Below are 12,591 nucleotides of genomic sequence, written 5' to 3' on the forward strand. Positions count from 1 at the left end.
CACGTATAGTAGTCATCATAGTTATGCGCAAAATGCCAGCGGTGAAGTGGCGTACTGTTCTCGTTAAGAGAATAGCTATTACAGATGGCCGTCAAGAGATCACTACAAAGATTCGGAAGGTGCGGTGGACCGAACAGAAAGAATGTATTCCTGCGGTATGATGCCTGTAAAACATACGGCTCGCCTATACCATGATGTCTGTGCACACGCATTTTCACAGGATATTAGGCGCTTCTTATTACGAGAGCACTAGTACAGCAATCTGAGTCGAGCTATGTAATTGCATTTTGTGTCGCCTCGTTAACATAGCAACCGTCTTACTATGCTTTGCTTAAGCTAATCCTAGTATAGTGGGAAGACCGATAACTTTAAATTCCCAGAGGATATATTTCACCTTTAGCTTGGACACTGACTTTTGATGCAAGCTACTGCTCCGCAACATGACAAGCTCCAATTAATTTTTATAACTACCGATAAAACATTCTTAATAGCTACATGTGTTACCCTCATTGCATTAGTCCTTTCGTGAGGCAGTCGTAACAACTTTATAATTTCATATTTCAGGTCGACGGGACTTTCTATGAACGGCATTTATATCAAGATACGAGAGGGGAAGCGTCGCTCATTATCAAACCAAGTGGAAATGGGCATTACGACGTTGTGAGTTCAAAGTTTTGTATACGCGTAAATAAACCCTTTAGAGCGAATGTGCTTCTGATTATTCCTTATTTATTATACAACTGCCTTACTATGAATATTTCTCGTAACAATATGTTTCCCTAGAGCGGACTCCTGAATTTCACACATCGAATTGAGCCGGGAGAAAATAGTGAGAGATCGTTGTCTGGAGCTCGAGCACACAGAATATTCAAGATCCCTTTTAAGGACGGAATCCATCGCATTGCAGAAGTTGTTGGTGAGTTTTTTCAATGGTTATCGCCACTTGCCACTCCAAACATGCTGCTTGCTCAGTGAGGAATAATGATGAACAAATGAAAAACATCACGCTTTTTTTCTGAGAAGTATATATGAAAAGGGTTTATGCTTCCACCGGAGAAACGAATTGAATAGCGTACCGAACGTAACATTCATATTGCAGGCAAATATTCAGAACAGACTATCAGGAACGGTTTTGTGCATGAAGCTCGCTCGCTCAATTTGCTGCCGCAACGAGCAATTTTTGCGCTTCCTCTTGCCAGCGCGCCACTACGCAGGTAGCTCGAGCCTTCTGCATTTGCTGTGCATGTCTGGCGATGTCCTCCCTACTGCTCCCCATCCTCTGACTTATCCTTCTCACTCGTCCTTTGACAGTGCCCACAGCAATAAGCAATGTGGTAGCCGTCGTCCCACTCGCCGCCTCCGTGGCTCTAGAACGGCTGGTGCCTCTGATGCTATGGAAACAAATTAGGCTCAGCAATATTTTGTGCCGCCCACTGTAGACACTTTCCGGCCCCGTCATTCATATGCCTACAAGCACATTTGTGCTTAGATACTTGTACACGCTCCCCTCTCTGTTTGTAGGGTAGCCTATTGAGCATTGCCTAGTTATCCTTCCTGCCTTTCATTTCCGTTTCTCTCTCTGCCTTTCTCTACACGAGGGATAAGGCAGCCCGGAGGAGCTGTGCTCGAATCCTGCTGTTTGATTACAGTTCACAGTCCATTGCGGACATTCATGAATTGACAATACATGACATCACGGTAGCAGATGTCATAATTTCGATATGAATTGTACTGTGTTTGTTTCCTTTTCCTTTATGGTTCGTGCAGCCTGATACTCCGCTACAATGATCTTCTGCGTTCCACATTTGAAGGTTGCTCTGCAGTACGCGCTCTGCATCTTATTTTGACGTCTCAAGATGGAAGCGCCCGAGAAGACCAATGATAGGGTCACGCCCTTGTGTTAAGTTTTATGTGCCCCTGAAATATTTCTTAAAACCTAACGGTACTTGAAGGCGCACGTCATTTTTTGATACCATAATAGGCAGCTGTAAATTTTATTAGGACCTCTTGTTTATTATGCTGTTACCATCCCGTAGACAAATATTATATCCGGGTTTCTTCTTAATTTTACATCGTTTCAAGGAAAACTAGTATTAAAAAAAGCAGTTTACCTTGGCGGAACACTGCTATACATGAAGAAGCTAGGTGTTGCTTCGTTTAGCATTAGTTTGTCAAGTCGTGTCATGCTTAACGATATACATAACGGGTGCTATAGGTTTTAATTAGGACTCAAGAGGCTTAATTGACGCCTTTAGTGTAAACTTTTCAGAAGAGATGAAGAATATTAAGACGACAACCAAAGGACAGCATAGAGGAGTGCCAGAGAAATTATATACCGCAATGAAGTGACAGTGTGAATCCACTATTTCTTCCAAAAATCCCTTAACAACAGAGATTGTTAAATTAAGACAGGTGTATGCCCAGGCAAAGTTCGAGCCATAATGGCAGTGCTCCTTAATGATGGCATCTCTATTTCATCTTACTAACGATTTGTTGCTAGTTTGTGTTGTATTGCGCATCGTGCGGATTTCACATTTCTTTCCTTCTTGAGTGTACTTAGTCCACGTATGTAGCCCAATGTTCTGGTCTTAGAAATAGTTGATTTGACGCTTTTTCTCGATTGTTTGCATCCAGTCAATGTACAGAGAGCGGCTTCATTATAAGAATACCGTGCTGGAAATGAAATCCGAGAGACGCACTGGCCACAAAGCCTGTCTTTTTACTAGATTTGGATTCGAATGTCCTGGTATTTGTAACCTGCCATCTCTGCCCATTACAGGCATTCTCGTAAATTCTCAAGTTTGCGACGTTTCCAACGAGGACTGGAAGGGTGCATGTGTTTATTACCTGCCACCTACCATTTGACAGAAGCATGGCCCTGATCGTTAACTGCTCTGAGGCTTAAAATGCTCGCCACCGATGCCTTCGGATTATAATTGCGGACATGGGGTTACTAACGCTCTGGCACTGGAAGCCTGCCAGAGGCATGATCCCGACTTTTCCGTACAACGAGACTTCAAACGATCAATAGTGACGTCACCGAAGATGACGCACCATCTGTTTCGACATGGTGGTGTACTAAAACTCTCGCTCCAGAATTGAGGTTGAAGCTTCATTTAATAACTCAAAGATAACTAGCATTTTTGTTCATTATCTCTGAATACTGGCATCATACGTGAGAGAAAAACTGGGAATCGCATCACGTAATCACTAAGGCTGTGCAGTACAGAAAGACCAATGTTTCGGAGCAATCATATTCCCATAAAGATAAACAATTGGAATGAACTTTCCGCAATGTGCCTAATCAACAACAGTGCCGTTGATGCGCTGCTTATTGCGATATTCGGAGTTGCTTTTTTTTTGTCTATAATTTATACAGAGGTTTGTTTGTTTCCGGTGATGATATCTGCTTTTATGGGGCTTCCATTCCTATTTCCTTTTAAACTACGCGCGCTCTTTTTCCTCCTTTTTTTATATGTGCGGAATGAGTGCGTATGTTACATTTAAAAAAAGCATGTTAAAAGATTTTACCTTTGCATGCATAAACTGTCTATCCCGGTGCGTGACAGGTGCTGGACGCGGCAGACGATATTGATAAGAGTGATGAAAAGCCCTAACCCCGCCTCAACTGGACGCTTTGCTTCGCTGTTTCTTTTTTTTTTTTTTGCATTGCAAAGCCCTTTCTTGGTCTCGAGTCCACCTATGCTTCATGGAGACTGGGTATTTCACTCGCAAGGTGAGACCACGTTTCGCGAACTCATTGTGTAGTAGGCGGTGCCTTTCCTCTGCATCATTTTCTGCATTTGTGCCCGTGCAGAAACACCTAATTTTTGTGTCGGCAGTTTACTGTTAATTTCCTCAACGTGTTCAGATACGGTTTCTTTTTATATCCATTCCTATCGTTATATTCAAGTTCTCAGTTGCAACTGGGTCTTTTTATAGTAGAGCCTGTCATTATATTCACTTTTTGTACCAGTGTTTCTGTTATATCCGAGTTTTTCTTAAATCCAGGCTCCAAAGGAGTGAATTCAGTACTAGCGTGGGTTTTTGTGGTGAGCTTTGGCATCTAAATGTGAACTCGAGGAAATAATTCACTGCATTCGAATACTACAGATCAGGACAGAACCATTCAAATCAGCTATGGCTTCCTGAAATCGCATTGTATTTTGAAAACTCGACTGCGGTTTTCTGATGTGGACATTTCTGCACTTTTCAGTCCCCTCACCAAGACATTTTCGTTGGTTACTGCCCTGTTTTTCTTTTCAAACAGATAATACTGAGTGGCTGGAACAAGAAGGACTATGCAAGAGTTAGCCTGTTGCCTAAAATCAATTACCTGTTTGCTTTTTTCTGCTCCGAGCTCTGGCCGTTCAAATTAAAACATCCTGCAAATTTAAAACACACTTTACCAGGTACTTTTTGCGTCAGAGCAGATACTTAAATGACATATATTGACATTCAACAGAGAATGTGCTTTTTTGAAGGCATTATGCTTTTTGTTTTTTTTTTAAACTAGACATTGATGGATGACAATGTCTTGTATCTTGCGGGAAAGAACTTGACCCATAACCCTGCAATGTTTTTCAAATACGAAAGTTCAGTTGCCTGTACAGTAGGTATGCCTTGCTAAATAAACGAAATATATATGCTAGTAAATACTTCTGTTCCAGAGGACAAAACTGGCTGGAGACAAGCGTCCGCTCACGCAGGTGCGTCCAATATACAATCTTGAAGCTTTGCGAAGTGGCGTCGATATCAGGCTAGTCTCTAGAGTACGCTTTCTATAAAAATCAATATTCTTTGCCTCGGAAGACCGGTTTCAAGTAAGCTCTTAGATCTCTTTGCCGACACATGTTGGTTTTCAAGCATTTTGTGGAAATTGTATATAATTATCGTAAAGTGCAATAACTATAAATATAGCCCGAGCTTTTCGGCAGAATATATTAGGATCGTTTCATGGCTGCCTTTCGAAGAATAGAGCATTCGTGGAGTCCCTAATTATTTACAACAATTTCATCCCACTGCCTGTGTTCTACCGAGTTACAGCAAATACAACACGTAGTATAATTCTTCCTCACGCTAAGTTAAAGTTTATATTCTTTCTATGTAATTTGCAGTTTCTTTCATTCACAGAAAAGAGAGCTTTCCCAGACGACATCACTATTGAGCTCTTTTACATGAGTGATTACGTACACACCAGCTATTTTGGAAATCGTACGGAGGAGAGGATTCAATACGCAACTGTGATGATGCACTCGGTAAGCAAGCGTATGCTTTAACGCGGCAGCGTTAAGGCTTTCCCTAAGCGAAAAACGTGCCAGTGCGAACGTCGTCGTTTACGTGACATCCTAATTGCGAAAATACATGCCATCCCAATTGCGAAAAAGCGATAAAAATGCATAATTATGCTAAAAATAAAACATACAGAAGGTGAAATGGAATTCGAACCCGGAATCTACGGGTGTTGAGTTAGAAACACTTCCCCTACGATCCAAATTCAACGTAAATCGCTATTTTTATAAATGTTCTGTGCTGTTTTGCATAACGTAATAGGCTACGAATGTAGGCTAATAACTGTGTAGGAGATAAGAGATGTGTGGGTAGAGACTACGCGAGTACGAAATGCATGTGGGTGAGAGGTTATTGTAGATAAACGAGATTCTGAGACCTCTTTTGCGTCATGCCCTTAGAGGTCAACTTAAGTGTCGTTAAAATTTTCATGAAGTTTAATTTATTACTGGCGTGAATGGATTAACCTTACAAGGAAAGCATCGTGATATTTGTGTCACTTTCCAGCACAATACGAATTTGTATGAAAGCCTGCAACTGGTAGAAGTAGTAGAAAACCTAAACTACGGTTTCTCTAATGACCATTCCGTAAATGGGCTAGTCATATATTTACTCGGGATTCATAAGACACGGAACGCAGAAAGATAATAGTATTGCGGTTGACAAAGCCATGCTTCGACCTGCATGTTCCAAAATTTAGGCACCCAGCTGATGGTTGCGAATGATATTGTAGACACTCATGACTGATGAATATTGTCCCAATACAGCCGAGTTGGAATATGTATAGCTGCCATTCTGTATGCAGTGAAATCACTTCGTTAGAATAGACTTTATTAAGATAGTGGAGTTGCAGCACCTCAACAATGCACTGACCGCGTTGCAGAGTTAGGATACACTTTATATAGACGTGTTTTGCATGAGAGTCAAGTATATACAGCAGCCGAAATCTACGTGCACCGAATTTAACGGTTTATTGCAATTGCTGCCTTGTAGGTCAGCCTGAGGACTCAGCAGCTCGAGACTCCCTCTTACATTGCACTGACAGCAATTGTAGGATCGTTCACGGTAAGTATAGCCATCATGCATCTTTCTTTGTTTCATCGTAGGAACTTCTTTCAGAAGAACGAAAGTTACGTGAAGCTGACTGGCTCGGATCAGTTAATTGGGACTGAAACAGTTTACGCCATGTCACAACAGCTATGGTCCAACGTGAATGTACGTCAATCCGATGTTGTCTATCTGGCGACAGGGTGAGTACCGTCTTCGTCACGTAGCCCTCTTTATAAAAGTGGAACTATGCGGGCTGCTTATCATTCAACGTGCCTCAATTAAATTGCTTGTGAGGCGACTGGAGCAGCGCATACTGCTGACCTGTAAGAAGTTCAGTCAACATCGGTTTTACCGAAACGAAACACGTATAATTAATGATTTCAAACTGTATCTTCGTCACACTGCAGAGTGTGTAGAAATGCAGATACATTCACGAAACTATTTCATGCTACTTTCTTTTAAGCACCAACATGTAGGTTAAAATATTACAGGAACGCGGAAAGATTTGTGTCCTCGCAATGACAACACAAAGCTCTATTTAAAAGGCGCGAAATATTTTTTTTCTAAACATTTCATAAGGTCTGGTTATTGGACAACTCAAAGGACAGTTATGAAAAAAAGATGGCAGTGGCTTAGCTCTGGTTAAGCGTGGCAAATTGCGTTAGCAATGGCCGCATGGCTGCGCTTGTGTGTTCGCTTGTAGCGCAGCTTGTGTGGTTCGATAGTTTGGCTAAAGACTAACACATGCCACACAATTATTACGACTGTTCTTCCGACGATTCTTCAGCGCGCTGTCTTCGCTTGGTGGCATTGCGGCATTTCTGCGCAGTAATGTGTTCATCAGTAGCCGACGAGCGTGAAGCACTTGGAGAGCTAGAACGTATTTGTCGACCTTCATCTTGTGCAGGATGCTAGCGTAACGTTATTCACGTTCTTGCACTGTCTCTTGTGCACGTTGTCGCTTCATTCACGCAGCCTGTCGTCGACACCTCTGTTTAGCAGCCTGCATAGCAACGCCGTCACGGCGAGGCCGAAGCAACGGCGAACCATCTGTTCGGCGCGGCAGTGGTGCTTGTTGCTGTTGTGGCTGTAGGAAGAAAATGCACGGGCCTGCTTCTGGCTCTTAGCTGAACCATCTCCTCTGCCTCGTGTGGACAGAAGAGAAAATAGATAAGAAAGAAAAAGAAGAGGGAGAGAATGACGCACGTGTCAACAGCCGTCGTCCACCACCGAAGTGGTGGCGGGTGCAATGACGGCCTACAACAGATAAAAGTCGGAGGCAGGCTACTCCCGCCGCAAGCGGCAGTGACCTATCTGTCCCAGGCCCATCAGAGCCAGGTTCAGATACCCTCCTCCGACCGCGGCAGTAGCGCCGCTGCAGCGCGCGGGACAATAGCTAGGCGAGCAGACAATGCCGCCAACTGGCGGAGCTCGGCTGAAGCGGTTGCTCGGCACGGCTGTTCAAGGTTAAGCGTTCCGTACGCCGGGACCACGCGACGGCTCGAAACCTGGCGCAGTATTGCTATCGAAATAAAAAGCACACTGCTCACATTTCGACGTGAGGCTTATTTTATGTACGCCTCACCTACCAGCTTCCGTACCACAATCCTGTCAAGAAAGAGAACACCAAGGTGCAGATTTCTATACAAGACAGTTAAGACCATTCTATGACTGCCCATGTGCGCATGGTTAATCGCACTCAATTCTCTTAAAAAGCAGAATACGTGCGTTCCCCAAAATGTTAGAAGCAAATTTCAGGCTGCACGCCGGGGTGGCCAGTGGTTATGGCGCTCGACTACTGTTCCCAAAATTGGGGGATCGAATCCCGACCTCGGCAGCCACTTTTCGATGGAGGCGAAAAGCAAGGAGCCCATGTGCTGTTCGATGTCAATGCATGTAAAGAACCCCCAGTGTTTGAAAGTTCCGGAGTCCTCCACTACGACGTCTCACATAGACTGTGTCGCTTTGGCACGCTAAACGCCACAAACCAAACCAATTCAAGCCAGATGGAGCACCTACATGAAACCGCGCAGGATTGCGACGTTCTACCGCACCTAGATTACTCGATATCCGAGTCACCCATATCAACAGTAGAACTAACCACTCATGAGAGCGATTAGATTTCCATAACATCTGTACTACCCAGCATGTACTAAGACTAACCTCCATCCAGACATCAACTCCGTGCGTGCTGGAATGAACAGCGATTGCCCGTCGTTCAGTTACTACTAACGCGTGCTGCTTCCCCATAGTATGGGTACAAGTGATGTCTGGTATACGTCAGAATGGTATATGTGACAATATGTTATCGGGAGCAGTTTGAGGTTCGGTCTTTATAGCCGAGCTCGTTTTTAGTACCCACGTCTCATGATCTGCAACTGCACACTTATACTGTCCCTACTGAAAACAAATATGGCTGTCAAACATGCAGTTTTATAATAAGTTTACCGACACTCTACTACCCGTCGTGCAAACGGACGAGCACTGTCCAACAGGCCATCCGAATGAGCTGGAGGCCTCTAGGAGCGATAGCTGTGTCTTTCGCCAGCCGTCCCCTTTTCCTGACCTAGCATGTGTCAAAAATTGCAGTTAAAATACGACTCGAACCTGTAGCTTAACCATGACAGCATAATAATTTATTTTTATCCTGGATGACAAACGTCCATCACAATCTCTGAAAACATAAATCATGATGGCCTTCGACAGCAGAAAAAACACGAAAAAATATTTGCTCCTGTGTTTTCGTAAAACTAGAATAAATTTAGATAAGTATCTTGACCTTAAGCTTAGTTCGCACTGCTACGTTAGTGAATTTGTCCACAAAATAACATTTAACTCTGGATACCTGTTTTCATGCAATTCTGGTAGAGACTCGCTTCAACCATATATCATCTATAGACTCATTGCTAGTCATTACCAAACAAAGCAGTTCTATATAGCGCGAATTACCTGCCAAAAGAGGCACTAAACAATTGTGGCGTATTTTACTCATATGCCGCACTCAAGAAGCCAGAAAAAAGAACCAAAGGGCTTAGACCAAAGCCAGAAGGCTAATCGGAATTAGTACCTGCCCACCTTTGGCCGACATCAAATAAAGATTTAATGGTGGTAGAAAATCTGCCAACTCAGAAGCAGTTCACACCTGCAGAAAAGGCTAAACAACGTCTTTCCTCATCTAGGCTTCCGTAAAAGGTCTTTCAAACCTTCTTCTTCGAACTTTTATTTGAAGGGACTATGAAATGCCTAAAATTAGTTAAATGAAATCGGCCAAGAGCTAGGTACCCGTTCACAAATCAATCCGTCACAAGAATTTTTCAGCTAGCTTCATTAAAAGAGTTGAGACGCTTCATTTTTCCTTTGCGCGTTTTTTGTTTCAAACCTCGCGTATTGTCTCAGGGAGCATAATGCACAACGTAGGAATCATATATGTTAGATGAATAATTTATTATTGCATGTTTATACTGAGCGATTTCGGTTCCGGTTTCTGAGCGGCGAGTTAGGCCATGACGTCACAGCTAGGGAAGCGACACACCGGCTTGGTCACGTGGGGCAAATAGTAGTGACGCAATCTACTTGTCATCGTCTGCTTTCGCATAGACTGCTGCACTGGCGCACCCAGCCAAGCAACAGCTATGTTAGAATCGGATTCCGACGAAAAGTCCAGCGAGCAAGGAAGTCTTGACTTCACCGGCTTCCAATAGTGCCGCCCAGTGGCACGAACAAACTCTGTCCAAGCGTTTCTCTGCGCGTTATCCCGAGGGAACCTGTGAAAACTCGCGCCGTCTCCGACTTAACTTGCACAGAAGTCTACCACACAGTAGTCGAAAGGCATGGGGGCCGCAGCGTCACATCTGCTACGTTCCGGGTGCCTTCAACAGCGTCGCAGTCGCCAAAGCGGTAGCGATCTTGGCTAATACGTTGACAAAAACCAACTGAACCAGACACTGCACCGATCGCAATCGAGCTGCTAAATCAAGTGACTCGCTGCTGGGATTCGGAACACCGTCGGGCACTTGAGCGCAGTGAGCGCTGGCATGCTGCTTACGGCACGTCCCTTTTTTGAGCTATGATGTCGATTCGTCCATGTTTCGATTGCCGAGCTCACACGTCACAAACTGTTGGGCTAACGATGGGTCTCGATTAAGAAAAAGAGCATTTGAGATTCTTTGCTGCCGAATTGAAATTATTAAAAATTGTTTGTAGCGCCCGATACTTCGCTGAGAGTGTCCTTGCATACAGGAGTAACCAACAGTAGGCTTTCCATAGCATCAGATTATGGTGTCCGAACCCCTTTAACACCAGAGATATTGGCGATTAAAAATGGAGCTCCTTTTCTCACCCTACACCCAACACTCCGAGAAGCCCGAAAAAAAAAACGAAGAAAACAGCTCACGCTCGGTTGGCAGGCTTCTGGTTGCTGCGCCTGTTTTCCCGAGCGACACCCATGCATTCATCGGTCTCTGCCTTTCCCTTCCAGTCTGCGTTTGCATATCTTTTAACTTTGCCTGGCCTTCCTCAGCTGCCGGTTTCTTCAGTCTCTTGACCTCTCGAAACTGCATGCGACAGCGACCCGAACAACCTGGGTTGTTTGCGAGCCCATGCCTGCAGGTTGGCAGGCTGTCCACACACACCGACGGCCGCGGTGGAGGAGCACTTCCCTTCATATCCCTGCCCCCTTCAGCGCCAATTAGCGTGACCTCCTACTGAGTACGGCTTTCTGCAAGGCATCTTTGCGGTGTCAGTCGCTTGGTACCGTCTTCTGCGGTTTGGCAAACGGCGACTGGCCTCCTCGTGCAACAACTCGCATGAACGAATTGCAATCGTACAAACATGTCGTCAACGCTTTTAGCCAGGAGCGCTTTCATGATGGTCGACGGGAAGCATCTTGTGGGGCACAACGAATTAAATGTCCGCATATCATCGGTGAGAGCACTGAGTGAGGATCGATAGATAGTTTTAATATCGGATTACAGGCGAGCACGAATTATTCGTCCGTGTTGTTTAAGAATCGAGATTAACGAAAATGGTAGTGTAGTGTTGTTTCTTGTGTTTAAGTCCTTTCACAAACCATTTAGGAAGTGCCAAAGGGTAACGTGTATGCGTGTTTTAGGTCATGTGTACGCATCGTCTGAGCCAGAATCGACGATGCAAAATATTAGCAAAGCAGCTTGGCACATGAAGTACGACATCGCAGGTTGTCAACGATTTCCGCAGCTTTTACGCAAGAATCGCAAATAGGAGCACGTGAGCAGCTACGCTAGAGAGGAAGTGAAACAACCAATTCCAAAACGCCGTCCGCAGTGGCTTTTATGCCATGCAATCAAGGCCTATAGCGACAACCAGGGAGCAGCGCACGGCTGGAATGCCGTCGGCCGCAGAACTCGCGGGCGAAAACTCTGCGCTAACGTGGCGGCATCTTGCGCTGCACTGAACCGGTGCGAATTTGCGTACTTCCGCGACGTCGTTGAGGGCCGATCTTTTTTGACGCACGTTCTATTTGATTATCAACACGCCGCACAAATGGTTAATGCTGAAAAGGACGAGACGGGACTACAGTACACTGCTGCTGCGCCGTCACTCGGTACACGAAGGTTTACGCTGCCTAGTTTATGTGCAGCTTCTGAAATATGCTCTGAAGCAGAAGTGTACAATCGGTACGGAATTGAATCGGACCAGCTCGTGCTCTTTTCGCACTCCGGAGTCGACGCTCACTTTCAGTCATACGCCACCATCTTCTCGGTTAACATCGCGAATCGAATTAAGCGCCAAACTCAGGAGTTCGTGTACGAAGTACATGCAGCACTCGCGCAGACGGCTTTCGCAGCTACCGAAAGGGTATCCGTGACGCAGTGGCCGTCGAAGCTGCAGCAAATTGCAGCCTGTCGTGGCCTGCCACTCTCGGTAGCTGTGACGTAGGTGCTCAAGGCAGAATAGTTCCAATGTCAGCGCCCCGTGAGAACCAAGCAGCCCGCAGATTTAAACAAAACGCAGTTTATAAATATTATAAATATTCCCCATGTCTTGAACTTACACTCAACCTTTTATGTTCTTTGACTGTTTTTGCTTTTGCTGTCCTGCTTGCCAACTTTAGGGGAGGTGGGGCCAGTCAAGATGCATCGTACGCAGCTTTTTTCCCGCTTTCCTAGGCCACATGTATTTTTTAAAATTTTCTTTACATGTGTGGTGAAATCAACTGAAACTGAACTGAACTGAAACCGGTGCCTTTGTTGCAAGGAGTCGCGCTTTGGGAAA

General features: G+C 44.8%; 1 protein-coding gene across 2 annotated transcripts in view; it reads left to right on the top strand.

Annotated features, from left to right (window-relative positions):
- LOC146195978 (venom metalloproteinase antarease-like TtrivMP_A) overlaps positions 1-12,591 on the top strand; it is a 64,821-nt gene that overhangs the window by 11,904 nt on the left and 40,326 nt on the right. The window contains exons 3-8 of one of the 2 annotated variants that reach the window (XM_084597982.1): positions 565-660; positions 784-916; positions 4,671-4,709; positions 5,134-5,258; positions 6,283-6,354; positions 6,409-6,539. In XM_084597982.1, the coding sequence (XP_084454108.1) occupies positions 565-660; positions 784-916; positions 4,671-4,709; positions 5,134-5,258; positions 6,283-6,354; positions 6,409-6,539 (596 nt within the window). The remainder of the gene's footprint in view (positions 1-564; positions 661-783; positions 917-4,670; positions 4,710-5,133; positions 5,259-6,282; positions 6,355-6,408; positions 6,540-12,591) is intronic. The other variant, XM_084597983.1, reaches the window with a different exon arrangement.

Source organism: Amblyomma maculatum, chromosome 3 (genome assembly GCF_055883805.1).
Source record: "Amblyomma maculatum isolate TAMU_Amacu chromosome 3, ASM5588380v1, whole genome shotgun sequence".
In the NCBI taxonomy this organism is placed as follows: domain Eukaryota; kingdom Metazoa; phylum Arthropoda; class Arachnida; order Ixodida; family Ixodidae; genus Amblyomma; species Amblyomma maculatum.